General features: G+C 42.7%; 1 protein-coding gene across 1 annotated transcript; it reads right to left on the bottom strand.

Moving 5' to 3' along the window:
* Positions 1-7319: 7319 nt before the first annotated feature.
* Positions 7320-12347, bottom strand: LOC146558510 (stonustoxin subunit alpha-like). The gene is made up of 6 exons (XM_085245894.1): positions 12336-12347; positions 11528-11612; positions 8857-9007; positions 8581-8754; positions 8060-8106; positions 7320-7897 (listed from the first exon to the last, which is right to left on the bottom strand). The coding sequence occupies exons 1-6, from the start codon at positions 12345-12347 to the stop codon at positions 7320-7322; spliced, it is 1047 nt and encodes a 348-aa protein (XP_085102020.1).
* Between the last annotated feature and the right edge of the window lie 4308 nt (positions 12348-16655).

Raw genomic sequence — 16655 nt, 5'->3', positions numbered from 1 at the left:
ACACTGGTGATGGCAAGCTACATTGTAGCCACAGCCACCCTGGGGAGCACTGACAGAGGCGAGGCTGCCGGACACTGGCGCCACCGGGCCCTCTGACCACCACCAGTAGGCAACAGGTGAAGTGTCTTGCCCAAGGACACAACAACCGAGACTGTCCAAGCCGGGGCTCGAACCAGCAACCTTCCGATTACAAGGCGAACGCCCAACTCTTGAGCCACGATCGCCCCAAATAAAGGCTGAAAGAGACCGCTCGTCTCATTTAAACATACAAACGTTTCTGTGAGTCCTGACGGTTTGAATAGATCCCTCCTCACAGCAAGTTTAAAGAGAAATATATCACACTTCATAGAAAGTCACACGCATTTAGGTAAAATCACGATGATAAAAATTCACTGTACATCAGACATGCCTGCATATAACAGCCTTAGAGAAAAAATATGTAAAATCACATAATCGCAACAGGATTCAGTTTTACCTGAACTGTAAGGTTTGAGTTTAATTTGTGGCGGAGATGCGATGCTTGTATTCCAGTGGTCTGGAAAAATCTGCCAGGCAACCTGAGCTGTCCCAGTTCTCTGAATCCTAAGGAAAAGAGCGTCAATGCTTCCTTTATTGCCTTCTTTAGAAAAGGACACACTGCACCACCCTTTATGATCATATTATTTATGAATATATAAGTAGACGTCACATGTGCCAAATATGGCTGCTCTCCAACCTCAGACAGAATAAAGGTGGAATTATGGAGGTGCTTGATTATCTTAATCATTTTTTTACACTTTATATTTATTATTTTTTATTAAAAAATTTTTAATTATTTAAAACCCTCTTATACTGACAGTCTTCATCATGGTAGACAGTTACAAGCCATCTCTCTCTCTCTCTCTCTCTAGTATGACAAATGACTGCACAACAACCTAAAAATGAAAAACGTTTTTATGCCTGATCACCTGTGTTATTGCTGACAGTTTACCTACATACAGTGGGCTTTGATCAGTGGTTGTTGATCAATGGTCATGACAATTTGCATAATTACGATTAAGGAACTGACCTCCCAGCCCATTGTTCCTCCAGTGGGCTGGTTTCAGTCATGCAAATGTACTGTTTATAAGATTGGGGAAACCTGCAGTCAGCTGAGACTGAAGAAGTCACTTGGATGAGTGACGAAACGTTTCTCCCACTGAAAACGCTACGTCCAGATGAACAGAATCAACTTTTGGAGATTTACCTGGATGATTGAGCATGCTTTTCAAGTGCCATTTTCAAGTGCCCTCATCATTTCAAATGTTAATAACTAAAGACAGTATTTTGGCTGTTGTCTAGACTCACAACTTAGGAATAAGCAAAGTGCATACAGCATACATAAATTAAATGTTTTAAAAATTAAATTTATTCAAAACCGACGTCGGGATTTGGGTTGTGAGAGCATCTGTGTTGAATTTAGAAGCCATGCCCAAAGTTCACTCTGACGCCTCTGTCTAAATGGAAGGACCATAACTGTGTGTGTATATGCAAGCGTGTAAAAACTGCAAATAATAAGATTAACAGCAACAGTATTTTGTCTCTATCTGCCATTGTAGAAATTCATCTCATGTAAACAATGGGGGTGTCCAAATTCATAGGCTTGCAACCTCCTGAGGATGCGGTCTTTGTGGGCTGGGTCCTCCAAAGGCCAGGAAGACCAGAAGTGAGTGGCTGTGAAATTGGACGGTCTAGCCTTCAGATGAACTTTTGCAAGTTTATCTTGATTTTTTTCTCTCCAGTGTCCCTTGCGGGCCTCAGTAATTATCTAAAATGTAACAGGACACTGGCGTAAATTCTCGAACATTTCACACTTCTGTTTAATCAATTTTCAGTTTGACGTTTATTCAGCTGTAATCTCAGGGAAACCAGTTTACTCACGAACAAATAAAACACTGAAAAAGTCAAACAATAACATTTTTAAGTTATCTAAGTGACTTATATATCACCTTTAATCTGAGTAGCGACAGATCGCAGGGGGTTTGAAAATGATGTGCCGGGAGTTCGCTGTTCTGCTAGCTATCGAGCAGGTGGGTAACAGACGTCTCCGAAAACTTTGGAGCACTTTTGCAAATATGTGATGTCTTGACAAACCGAGCAGATATTTGAAGTTTACACAGCTACATTCTGAAATTTGAACATTACCTAATAAGACTGATTCAGGACAGACAATTAGTTCTATTAAACTTTTCTAGCAGTCCTTCACAAACAGGGAACAGTCTGTCTCTCCATCTGTCAGCTGGTGCTGACTCTTCCCCCTCCTCTTCCTCACACACTGCTGAGTTTGTCCTGGTGGATCATCAGGGGTGCAAAGCCTCACAGATGATGAGCAGCAGTGGGTCCCTCAGTCTGTCCTCACTCTGGACACTTGCAGTTGTCACACATGGAAATCAAATCTGTGATAAGCTGCAGAATTCAAACACAAGTGTAACTTATAAATACATGTTCAGACTTTTATTCCACAATCAGAGAGAAAGAAACAGAGAGAGAGTGCAGGACAGACAGAGAGGTGACAGTCTCAGGTGTATACACTGCTACAAAACAGCACAAGAGAAGGAGGATTTAGTGTTTGTGTTATTACAAGTGCTAAACAAGAAGAGTTCCCAGATGGTACAGTGGACACATGTGTGACTCCTGTGATTAAAGCATCTTTCTTTCAGCTTAACGAGTGAACCGTCAGCTCTTTCAAACACACGTTAAAATCCTTTTGGCTCGACACCACCGAACAGAGGCAGCAATATAACATAGCGAACATTAACAGTGCAGTGGATCCTGCTTGTGCCGTGATATTCAGGACTGCAAACCGAGCAGCATCACTGACTTTCTGCTTGTTGTGTTTATGGATATATTGCTGACTTTAATTATCCATAAAATCATGGCATTCTCTCTAAGATTAAAGTCAACTATTGAACGGAGTATATTTTAAAGTAAAGGCTTTAAAGCCAAGTTAGTACAAACATTGCTAATGTCACATAACTTTGCCGACATGTGGCCAACAGTAATGTTTTAATGTTCTTTGTTATTAAGCATTTGCACATAAATAAGTGACATAATATTCAGTACTTACTTTTAAGAGTTTACTCTTTGGCTGCCCCGCTTCAGCCGTCCTCTGTTTTTTTTTCTGGCAAAATTATCCAACACCAGTGTTTTAGCTAGCAAAGCGGCGTGGCTGATGTGGAGCCACGCACACGCACTAACACATCCTCCAACCACACACACCCATATTTTGCTCCATTGCGGTTTATTTCACACCTCAAACATTTAGTAAACAATTAAGCAAGTACAAGTAACCTCCAATAAATGACAGTTAGTAATAAAATAAACTACTAACTCTTTTACGCTACGTCCGCACCTACATGGGTATTTTTGAAAACGCATCCACACGTAAACGGCGTTTCGAATCACTGAAAACGGAGAATTTTTAAAACACCTTTTTTTTGCGGATGAGGAATACAGAGTTTGTCTGGCAACGTCAAAGGAATGTGCCTCTTTTCACGTCAGGCTGGGCGCCACGTTATTGTTTACATGAGATGAATTGCAGAATGGGACATAGAGATGAAATACTGTTACTGTTATTCTGACTGTCTTCAGGTTTTACACGCAGTTACTGTCCCTCCATTTACAAAGGCAGAAGCTTCACGGTGTGATTATTTTACATGTAGTTGTTTTTTTTCTTCTGTGTAATAATATTCAACATTGCTATCAATACATTTTTCAAAAAATGCCTCTCTGTGCAAAATGGGTTTAAAAACATAAACAGCTGTGGGATACTGTTAGTCCGTGATTTGAACCGGGGGACAAATCCTGGCAGGATCAACCTGATATTATTTTTATCCCGCTGTAACTTTACTGTATACAGAGCTAACATCTCCAAAATGTCAGGAGTAGTTAGTCATTACAACAAGTGTTTGTGAACTAAAAATCAAGAATGTGGGATACTGTTTGTCCGTGATTTGAACAGCCCAGCGCATGCTCCCGACAAAGGGAAAACCAATTCTGCAGGGGAGACCTACCTTGGCACTTGTGCAGGTGAAACCAAAGGGAAGATATGCTTCACCATATTTTCTAGTCTTTGGCTTAGAATGAAGTTGGTTTGGAAACTTATTCAGCGATGCTTCATCTCCTGCTTTGCGTTTCTGTGGGCGCCTGTGCTAGCAGTGTCCAAGCGTTTTGCTTTTTTCCTTTTCATACTGCCAGTCTAATGGAAACACCTAAAATCAAACTGATTTTAGGTGTTTCCATCAGCATAACCAGGGCCCTATTTCAGGAAGCCGGTTTAGAAAACTCAGAGTGAAAAACGATACTCAGGGTTGAGTAACCCCGAACTGTCCAACTCGGAATATTCGGTTTCAGAAAGGCTGATAACAATTAGTTCAGTCAACGCGGAGTTGCTTTAACCCCAAGTTAAGCGCGCGCACGAGGATACATAAAGCCCTGATTAGTGGAGCACAGATTAAGCGAGTCACCATGGAGACGGAGGGAAAGAAGGCGCGGTCAATGTATTTTACAGCGCTTGAGGCCGAAATTCTGATGGCAGCATATGCCGATAACATGCAAATTCCGCGGAAAAAAAGTAACACAGCCTCAGCTGCAAAAGAAAGGGAGCATGCATGGCAAAACATAGCTGACAGAGTCAATGCGTGAGTGTTAATTTAAACATTGAACTAGGGATTTCCACCCATTTAACACGTTATTTTATTCTATTTTATTTTATTTTTTATTTTATACATTTTATTTTGTGATGTGATTTGAGCGCAGGTGCAACCCAACAGGCCCCAAACGTTCCTGGCAGCAAGTAAAAATGAAACATAAAAATATAGTCCAAACAGGTAAGGTGTAATTGTATTATGAGCCATAGTGCTTGGTCTGTTTGTCCTATGTAAATCAATTGCAGTTAGATTCTACATGAATTTTCTTTCTGTAAGCACTTATTGAAATTATCTGAGCACATTACAAGTACATATTTGCTTACTCTGTATGCTCAAATGTGACCCGCTATAGCCAACAGAAAAAAAGCGGAGGCCCGAAAAACAGGTGGGGGTCCTCCACCACCACCACTCACAGAGGCTGAGCAGTTGGCTTCCACATTTGTGATAATGTTGGCAGCATCACATATGATCTTCACAGTGCAGAGAACACAAATTAGCATCCATTACTATAATGAAATAATTTGTTAGTTTGAAATGCTACAGGGAACTATGTACCTGTACATTAATGCTGTGGAAAGACTTCCTGTTCACATAGTCTCCTTCATTTACTAAAGGAGCAATGATTGGAATGTGAGTGCCATCTATACAGCCAATCACGCCTGGGAACCGTGAGAATAAATGTAAAATTTAAGTAGTAGTTCAAATATCACCACATCATGAATTAAGTTTCGTTCATCCTGATACCTGCAATTTTGTGGCATCCCTCTTTGATAAATGTTGTAGGTCTATGACCGGGGAACACCACAAACGAGTACAGGAGACATTTCAGTGCAACTGTAACATTCCTGACTGCCCGACAGACGGTAGCCTTGGAAACGTGCTCAGCGTCACCAATATTATACAGAAAGCTCCTGTTTGCAAAAAACCGAAGTGCAATACAAATAATATGTACAGAACTGAGAGGATGTCCGCGATGTGTCACATGAGCAATCAGGGATTGTAATATCTAGTCCTTTTACTGAATCTGATTCATTGTATGAGCTGTTTTAAACTCCTTAATCTCGAAAGCACAAATGCAATCATACAAAACCCCATAGCCACAAAACCAAAGTACTCAGCTGGATGGATCATAAAAGGTCTCAGGTACCTCCACAGGTTTACATATTGAAAAAACTAAAATGTGACATAAACGGGAGTCTAACTGCAGTGGAAGCAAAGTAGAATTTTTAAATCCAAGAAATCTGAACCCCCGAAGACACATCTGAGGAAGTGCTGCATAATTAGAAGAGCAATAAGACAAAAGAAGAATTAATTCACAAATTAAACATTTAAAGAGAGCGAAAATAGAAAATCTGTAATGGTTTAATGATATGAGAACTCCTCAATTGGTTTTTGTAATGTTCAAAAATAATTTCAGATATTCTACCTGAACATAACAATAAAACTCAACAAGATAACACAATATTTTCTACTAGCTCAACTATTATAAGAGCTGTTTAACAGCAACACCCACTCACACTAAAATGATTTAAGATTAGGTTTACTTTTGGATGGTGGAAATAAGAGAAAGTCAAATTATTCATCCAACAATGAGACTGACCAAAGAGGATAAACATGTAACTCACACCATTCAAGGTTTTTAAGTGTGTTAGCTCTTAACTCTTCAAATTCAGGGGCTGCCTTAAGGAAATCTGATAACAGAGCTGCACTAACAGTCACATGATGACCCTTGAACTCTTTAAACTCATTAAACATTAACTGTATAAATCTTTATGTCAGATCATAACTCTCTGAATTTGCAGTTGGGAATTGATAAGAACTTATTGATATCAACTTATCAATTCTCTGTTGTGCTCTGAGAGTACCGTAAAAGAGTCTCAGTTTTATTCTGGGAGGGGACACAAACCCTGCCTCACTGGGTCACTCAAGTGTACTTACAGGCAGTGTCAAGCCCAGATAAACAGGAAACCTGCAAGAAGGGTGCTGTTGTGATCCTTCTGCAAATAAGCAAACACTGAAGGTACCTTGCCTCCCAGTAGTGGTATCCACTACCAGCCTAAAGTAGCCATTAAAGAAGGGCAGCTGTGGTTCTCCTGTATCCCACTGGTCATCCTGCTGAAGGTGTGTGGTTAACTTAAGAGCAGGTGTAAAAAAGTTCCATCAGACTTGCCAACAGGGTAGTTGATGATGGCGATACATCAAACCTGTTTCTTCCTCTAAACTCCTACTGTGTTCATGTCAGCGGTCGTGTTTTAAATGGGTTTTAACATTTTGTCTTTTTTTATTTACAGAAGCAAGTCATTAAAAAGATTCAGCCCATCAGCCCTATCATAACGACACAGATAATATTATGAGTAATACAATAAAATAAATACATATCTAAATTTAAGAAAGTAACAAGAGGATCCTGTAGAGAGTCTATGTCTCTCCTCTTGGTAAACCAAATGTGTTTGACACAAAAAAAAAGCAGAATAATAAATTTAAAAAACTCAGTTTAACTATTAACCTTCACGGCTTTATATATTTGGTGTCCTGATACCAAATCTGTAAAAACATTTGTTCAGCTACTTCTGCTTATAAGATAGAACAGCATTAAATCACAATCAATGATTTGAACGTTTGACATTTCTATTACAGACTTTGAGATTGTGTCTAAATGTCCAAAGGGTTTTCTTCTTCTTCATTCTTCAAAGAACACAGAGACAATGTGGAACCATAAGACCAGAATCCAAACCCAGGATACACAGGTTCAGTGAATGTTGTGTTGACTGTGTGGAGGTGGATCAGAGTGTCAGAGGAGACTCTGTAGAATGACAGAGTCCCAGCAGGACAGTCCACGTACACTGCTACTCTGTTAGACATGGAGGATGAGGAGGGCGAGGAGAAGGAGATGGTTGTAACTGTGTTATTGTGCCAGACGGAGTAACCAACAGTATCAGAGCAGCTCAGACTCCATGACCGATCATTCTCTCCAAACCTGCAGTCAGTTCTGTGTCCTCTCCTTCTGATTCCTCTGTAACTAATAGATATGTGAACTCTTCCTTTCCATTCAACCTCCCAGTAACAACAACCAGTCAGACCATTTCTACACAGCAGCTGCCACCAACCAAATCTGTCTGGATGATCAGGATATGGTTGCTCCTCCTCCACAACTGTCACCATCTTGTTGTCTTCAGAAAGTTTAAGGTTTATGTTTATTGAGTTTGTGTCCAGTTCAAGATCACAGACATCTGAAGGCAAGAATAAATAAAAAGTTTACAAGAGGGCACAGTTTTTATCTTACACATCTAATGGCTTTATTCTGTAATTACTGATATGCTGTCATTTGTAGAAAGTTTAATGATAATGATTTGGATTTAATTAGAAAGTTTCACATCATTAGTCAAACTTACACTTCCTCAGACCAGGTTTTAACCACTGTTCACCACTATGGTCCACCCTGGAGAACAAAATGCAAAAACAATGATTGTCTATCCAACTTTCAACGCGTATTAAATGTTGAACATGAACTGTACAATGTTTAATTTAATATAGTCATTTATATAGTATTGCTTTGAGTTTTTAATTTATTTTTTTAAAAAAAAGATAAATGGACAGCTTTTATATTTGGGAAACTTTTCATAGCTCGAGAAAACAGAGGGTATCAGAAAACTTCACAAAGCCTTTTATAAAATGAAAGGTTTCAACAAGCGCTAGATAAAAGAGCTTATCGAGATAAACAGAATCCAAGGGGAATTACCAAATAACTGTCCAGATGTATGGTTAATTCAATAAGCTAGAAATGAAGATTGGGGCCTCTCCTCCTCCACAGCCTGTGCTTCCTAGTGTGGTGTGATGCAAAATATGTTGATGAGTCTACTCATTCACTGGGGACATTTGTCACTCAAGGGAAAATACTTTGTGTGTTCATTACCTGAGAGTTTCAAGTGTGGAGAGCGGGTCTCTCAGTCTAGCCGATAGCAGCCTCACTCCAAAGTCTCCTAGATGGTTGTAGCTCAGGTCCAACTCTGTCAGATGGTAGGGGTTGCCCCTCATAGCTGAGGCCAAAGCAACACAACCTTCCGCTGTGATCATACAACCTGAGAGCCTGGTTTAGACGATATTAACACAAAATGTAAATATTAATAAAAATTAAGTGACATAAACAGAAAACAGGCTTTAATTGATCCAAAATTAGCTGTAATCTGACCTGAGAATTTTCAGTTTGCAATGTGGACTTTCCAGCCCAGTACACAGCTGCTTCGCTCCTAAATCCTGCAGTTTGTTGTTACTCAGGTCTAGCTCAGTCAGCCTACAGGACTGGGAGCGGAGAACTGATGACAAAGCTTTACAGCTTCTTTCTGAGAGATTACAACAGCTGAGCCTGAGAAAGATTTAAGAATGAAAGCCAAAAAAAAAAAAAAAGGCTATTGCTCAGATAGTAGAATTGAATGTCCACTGATCACAGGATTAGTGGTTTGATCCAATATTTCTTCGATCTGTCTTGGACAAGACATTGAACTGTAAGGCCACTTTGCATGGCACCTTGACTGCCAGGGGTTTTTCAATGGACGAATAACACATGCAGTTCAAACCTCTTCATGGAACATAGGTAAAGTTAAAAGGGTCATTTGCAAATAATTAAACTCCGACTTTTTATTGAAATGTATACAAAGGCAATATGTCACCTGTTTAAACTGAGGGAAATTGAGCAGTAAACAATCTATCCATCTGTTTTACATCATATCTTATCTTACCATATTTATGGGGATCTCAGTTTAATTTAAATCATTTTTGAACATAAGAACATGTTTATAGAACACTTTGATTTGCATTTATGGAAGACGACAATGTTCTTTAAAGTGTCTGTGAGACCCTCCAATGATTTATTTTAACAAAAGGTTCTTTTGCTTAGATGATCCTTGTTTCCTGCATTTCACTGGATTCTGTGAACAATTAAATTTCCAAATTATCTGCAGTTATGCAATGAGAAAGATTTTTAAATTATTGAACTACACTGAACAAAAATATAAACGCAACACTTTTGTTTTTGCTCCCATTCCCCATGGGATGGACGTAGAGACCTAAAATTCATTCCAGATACACAATATAACCATCCCTCCCAAACAGTGGTCACAAATCAGTCCAAATGTGTGGTAGTGGGCACATCTGCTATATTGAGATAATCCATCCCACCTCACAGGTGTGCCACATCAGGATGCTGATCTGACATCATGAGTAGTGCACAGGTGTACCTCAGACTGCCCACAACAAAAGGCCACCCTGGAATGTGCAGTTTTGTCTCACAGCAAAATGCCACAGATGCCACAAGCAATGAGGGAGCGTGCAATTGCCATGCTGACAGCAGGAATGTCAACCAGATCTGTCGCCCGTGCATTGAATGTTCATTTCTCAACCATAAGCCGTCTCCACAGGCGTTTCAGAGAATGTGGCAGCACATCCAACCGGCCTCACAACCGCAGACCTCGTGTAACCACACCAGCCCAGGACCTCCACATCCAGCAGGTTCACCTCCAAGATCGTCTGAGACCAGCCACCCAGACAGCTGCTGGAACAATTGGTTTGCACAACCAAACAATTTCTGCACAAACTGTCAGAAACCGTCTCAGGGACGCTCAACTGCATGCCCGTCGTCCTCATCGATGGCGTCTGGCACGTTGGAGAGGTGTGCGCTTCACGGATGAATCATGGTTCACATTGTTCAGGGCAGATGGCAGCTGAGAATGTCCCAGTTCTTGCATGGCCAGCATACTCACCGGACATGTCACCCATTGAGCATGTTCGGGATGTGCTTGACCGGCGTATACGACAGCGTGTACCAGTTCCCACGAATATCCAACAACCTCGCACAGCCATTGAAGTGGAGTGGACCAACATTCCACAGGCCACAATTGACAATCTGATAGACTCCATGCGACGATGTGTTGCACTGCATGAGGCAAATGGTGGTCACACCAGATACTGACCGGTTCTGGGTCCCCAGACCCCCAATAGCGCAAAAAACTGCACATTCCAGGGTGGCCTTTTGTTGTGGGCAGTCTGAGGTACACCTGTGCACTACTCATGATGTCAGATCAGCATCCTGATGTGGCACACCTGTGAGGTGGGATGGATTATCTCAATATAGCAGATGTGTCCACTACCACACATTTGGACTGATTTGTGACCACTGTTTGGGAGGGATGGTTATATTGTGTATCTGGAATGAATTTTAGGTCTCTACGTCCATCCCATGGGGAATGGGAGCAAAAACAAAAGTGTTGCGTTTATATTTTTGTTCAGTGTATTTGTCCTCCCCGTTTTTATTTTAAAAAGTTTCAGTTTATTTGTCATGCTCTTTTAATACCCTGCATAAAAAGAACATTAGTCGTTTTAGGTTTTAGATTGCCCAGTCTTTTTTTTCTTCTTTTGTTTTTTGCCTTGATGCGTTACTGATATTAAATACAAAATGAAAACCTTTCAAACAGTGATTTTAATATTAGTACCATTTTCAATGACTATTGTAATAATTCTGTGTTTAGGTTTTCTTTTATTTCTACTTTATACTGCACAAACATTTCTATACATGGGTTTGTAGATGTCTTGTACTCACAGAGCTTTGTTGGAGGCTTTGACCACTGGCAGCAGCCTCAGAAGAGCCTCCTCTGAAGAAGAGTATTTTTTCAGGTCAAATCCATCCAGATCTTCTTCTGATGACAGTAAGATGAAGACCACAGCTGACCACTGAGATGGAGACAGTTCATTTGTAGAAAGACTACCATATCTTATGGACTGTTGGATCTCCTCCACTAGAGAACGATCCTTCAGTTCATTCAGACAATGGAACAGATTAATGCTTTTCTCTGCAGAAAGATTCTCACTGATCATCTTCTTGATGTACTGGGCTGTGTCCTGTGAGTTACTTCCCGTCTGTGTCAGCAAGCCTCGTAGGAGAGTCTGATTGGTCTGCAGTGAAAGACCCAGGAGGAAGCGGAGGAACAAGTCCAGGTGTCCATTTGGACTCTCCAAGGCCTTATCCACAGCACTCTGGTAGAGATATTTTAGTTCATGTATTTCTGTAAACACTTCAGGCGAATAAGATGTTGCCTGTTGATCTTCCAGCAGGTTGACTCCAGAGTTGATGAAGGTCAGATGGACATGAAGAGCAGCCAGAAACTCCTGAACACTCAGATGGATGAAGCAGAACGCCTTGTCCTGGTACAGTCCTCTCTCTTCTTTAAAGATCTGTGTGAACACTCCTGAGTACAATGAGGCTGCTCTGATGTCAATACCACACTCTGTCAGGTCTGATTCATAGAAGATCAGATTTCCTTTCTGCAGCTGATCAAAAGCCAGTTTTCCCAGAGATTCAATAATCTTCCTGCTCTCTAGACTCCAGTGTGGATCTGTCTCAGCTCCTCCATCATACTTGACCATCTTCACTTTGGTTTGAAGCACCAGGAAGTGGATGTACATCTCAGTCAGGGTCTTGGGCAACTCACCTTCCTCACTGGTTTTCAGCACATCCTCCAGAACTGTAGCAGTGATCCAGCAGAAAACTGGGATGTGGCACATGATGTGGAGGCTTCGTGATGACTTGATGTGGGAGAAGATCTTGGTTACCTGCTTCTTATCTCTGAATCTCTTCCTGAAATACTCCTCCTTCTGTGGGTTAGTGAACCCTCTGACCTCTGTCACCATGTCAACACATGAAGGAGGGATCTGATTGGCCGCTGCAGGTCGTGTGGTTATCCAGATGCGGGCAGAAGGAAGCAGTTTCCCCCTGATGAGGTTTATCAGCAGCACATCCACTGAGGTGGACTCTGTAACATCAGTCAAAATTGTAGTTTTGTGGAAGTCCAGAGGAAGTCGACACTCATCCAGACCATCAAAGATGAACACAACCTGGAAGTCTTCAAAGCTGCAGATTCCTGCTTCTTTGGTTTCAGTAAAGAAGTGATGAACGTCTAGCAGAGGCCCCAGTCCGCGAGATCTTCAACGCACACCTCCGGCAGAGCTTCAACAGCATTCCGAGGGAGACTGGGGACATTGAGTTCGAATGGACCATGTTCAGCGTCTCCATTGCCGAAGCTGCTGCATTGAGCTGCGGCCGCAAGGTGGTTGGTGCCTGCCGTGGTGGTAATCCCCGAACCAAATGGTGGACACCAGAGGTGAAGGGAGCCACCAGGCTGAAGAAGGAGTCCTATCGTGCTTGGTTAGCCTGTGGGACTCCGGAGGCAGCCGACAGGTATCGACAGGCCAAGCGGAATGCGGCTCGGGCAGTGGCTGAAGCAAAAACTCGGGTGTGGGAGGAGTTCGGAGAGGCCATGGAAAAAGACTTTCGGACTGCCTCGAAGAGATTCTGGCAAACCGTCAGACGTCTCAGGAGGGGAAAGCGGTGCTCTACCTGCACTGTGTATAGTGCTGGCGGAGCGCTGCTGACGTCGACTGAGAAAATTGTCAGGCGGTGGAAGGAATACTTCGAGGACCTCCTTAATCCCACTGACACGTCTTCCGAGGAGGAAGCAGAGTCTGGGGATGAGGGGAATGACCCGCCAATTTCCGGGGCCGAGGTCACTGAGGCAGTTAAACAACTCCTTGGTGGCAGAGCCCCTGGTGTTGATGAGGTCCGCCCCGAGTTCCTGAAGGCTCTGGACGTTGTAGGGCTGTCCTGGTTGACACGCCTCTGCAATGTTGCGTGGAGATCAGGGGCAGTACCTGTGGACTGGCAGACCGGGGTGGTGGTCCCCATCTTTAAGAAGGGGGACCGGAGGGTGTGTTCCAACTACAGGGGGATCACACTCCTCAGCCTCCCTGGGAAAGTCTATGCCAGGGTGCTGGAAAGGAGAGTTCGTCCGTTAGTCGAACCTTGGATACAGGAGGAACAATGCGGTTTTCGTCCTGGTCGCGGAACACTGGACCAGCTCTTTATCCTCTCCAGGATACTTGAGGGTGCATGGGAGTTTGCCCAACCAGTCTACATGTGTTTTGTGGACTTGGAGAAGGCATTCGACCGTGTCCCTCGGGGTGTCCTGTGGGAGGTGTTGCGGGAATATGGGGTGTCTGGCCCATTGCTACGGGCCATTCGATCCCTATACAACCGTTGCAAGAGCTTGGTTCGCATTGCCGGCAATAAGTCGGACTCGTTCCCGGTGGGTGATGGGCTCCGCCAGGGCTGCCCTTTGTCTCCGGTTCTGTTCATAATTTTTATGGACAGAATTTCTAGGCGCAGCCAAGTGGCGGAGGGCTTTCGCTTTGGTGGCCTCAGAATCTCATCTCTGATTTTTGCAGATGATGTGGTTCTGTTGGCTTCATCGGGTGAGGGCCTCCAGCTCGCACTGGAACGGTTCGCAGCCGAGTGTGAAGCAGCGGGAATGAGGATCAGCACCTCCAAATCTGAGGCCATGGTTCTCAGCCGGAAAAGGGTGGAGTGCCCACTCCGGGTCGGGGATGAGTTCCTGCCCCAAGTGGAGGAGTTCAAGTATCTTGGGGTCTTGTTCGCGAGTGATGGGAGAAGGGAGCCGGAGATCGACAGACGGATTGGGGCTACAGCTGCAGTAATGCGGACGCTGCACCGGTCCGTCGTGGTGAAGAGGGAGCTGAGTGTAAAAGCGAAGCTCTCAATTTACCGGTCGATCTACGTCCCTACCCTCACCTATAGCCACGAGCTGTGGGTAGTGACCGAAAGAACGAGATCGCGGATACAAGCGGCAGAAATGAGCTTCCTCCGAAGGGTGGCTGGCCTCTCCCTTAGAAATAGGGTGAGAAGTTCGGCCATCCAGGAGGGGCTCAGAGTAGAGCCGCTGCTGCTCCACATCGAAAGGAGCCAGCTGAGGTGGTTCGGGCATCTGACAAGGATGCCCCCTGGGCGCCTCCTGGGTGAGGTGTTCCAGGCATGTCCCACTGGGAGGAGGCCCCGGGGCAGACCCAGGACATGCTGGAGAGATTATATCTCTCGGCTGGCCTGGGAACGCCTTGGTGTTCCCCTGGATAAGCTGGAGGAGGTGGCTGGGGAGAGGGAGGTCTGGGCCTCTTTGCTTAGGCTGCTGCCCCCGTGACCTGGCCTCGGATAAAGCGGATGAAGATGGATGGATGGAAGTTACAACTATTTTACTAAATGTTGTAAAAAATGACTCGAAAAAACATGTTTTTGTAAGTTTTAGAGCTAAATGTGGATAAATGTTGCCGTTAATTTCGGCATGTTTCAGTTTACAAACGGCGCCCCACAATAGTCAACCTTATTCTTACAGAGATGTGATTATTTTATGGATAATTAAAGTCAGTCATACATCCACAAACACAACAACTGCTCGGTTTGCAGTCCTGAATATCACGGCACAAGCAGGATTCACTGCACTGTTAATGTTCGCTATGTTATATTGCTGCCTCTGTTCGGTGGTGTCAAGCCAAACGGACTTTAACGTGTGTTTGAACGAGCTGACGGTTCACTCGTTAAGCTGAAAGAAAGATGCTTTAATCACAGGAGTCACACATGTGTCCACTGTACCATCTGGGAACTCTTCTTGTTTAGCACTTGTAATAACACAAACACTAAATCCTCCTTCTCTTGTGCTGTTTTGTAGCAGTGTATACACCTGAGACTGTCAGCTGTCTGTCTGTCCTGCACTTTCTCTCTGTTTCTTTCTCTCTGATTGTGTAATAAAAGTATGAACATGTATTTATAAGTTACACTTGTGTTTGAATCCTGCAGCTCATCGCACATTTGATTTCCATGTGTGACAACTGCAAGTGTCCAGAGTGAGGACAGAGTGAGGGACCCACTGCTGCACATCATCTGCGAGGCTTTGCACCCTGATGATCCACCAGGACAAACTCAGCAGTGTGTGAGGAAGAGGAGGAGGAAGAGCCAGCAGCAGCTGACAGATGGAGAGAATAGACAGACTGTTCCCTGTTTGTGAAGGACTGCTAGAAAAGTTTAACATAACTAATTGTCTGGCCTGAATCAGTCTTATTAGGTAATGTTTAAATAATTTTATCATTCCAGTGTTTTCAGTGTGGGAGAAAGTACTCAGGGCCTTCAAGTTACACACTATGAAAGGCAGCAACAAGTTTAATACTCAGAAACCTAAAGTATGTATCAGCAGCAGAATGGACCTAAAAATAAATGTTTGTTTCAGTTCTATGAAGCTTTGAGTATTTTGGATTAGTAGTACTGCTGTGTTTGTCGCATCATATTGCTGTAATTGTTTATATGCTTTATATATTCTGAGGTAAGTTGATCTATAGTGTTACATCATATTTTATAAGGATGTTATGTGTTTGTATACTTTCTGCCCAGTTTGACCCATTTAGCAGAATTCAGCCTGTTTAAGGCTCTGATATCTATTCTGTATGACTTAAAGCAGTTATGACATGGTCTGATTTTCTCACCCAATAAAGGAATATTTCATATATCAGTCTACTCTTCATTCTATCAGAAACAGTTATCACAGCTCGTACATTTGCTTTTTACACATATATGTAAGCATTGAGCCAAATGTAATAATGCCAACATACTGAAGGAACAACATTTGTCTCTTATATATGATACATCTATATATACACTGTCAAAGATACTTGAGTGTCTTTGAGTGAAGATTTAAGGTGATGGGACATATAAATAGCTGCAACTTGAATCTTTACTGAAGCTCAGTATTTGACACAGAGTTCACTCACATGTGCTGTACCAGTGTACCTGCACATGTGATGTGACAATAGAAGTGATTTGATTTGAGAGTTCAAACTCACTGCTGTAATAACTAATAATGATTAGTATAATAACTATAATATTGGCCATATCATATTTACACTGACTTTAGTCTCATGAACAACATTAGCTAATTGTTATTTACTAGCTAATCTTAAACGACTGTTCAGTACAGATATGAAGCCCAACAATCATGTTTTACAGTCCTGTGGTCTCAGCCTCAGATACTTATTAAATCACACAAAGCTCATGTAGAAACAAACAAACGAACAAAATATTTTCTCCTTCATTTCTGTCAACCA

This window comes from Mchenga conophoros, linkage group LG15 (assembly GCF_057382185.1).
Source record: "Mchenga conophoros isolate Kocher_MC1m ecotype Shallow Benthic linkage group LG15, M_conophoros_male_GT1.1, whole genome shotgun sequence".
NCBI classification, from domain to species: Eukaryota; Metazoa; Chordata; class Actinopteri; order Cichliformes; family Cichlidae; genus Mchenga; species Mchenga conophoros.
This window is presented reverse-complemented; position numbering and strand designations above follow the sequence as displayed.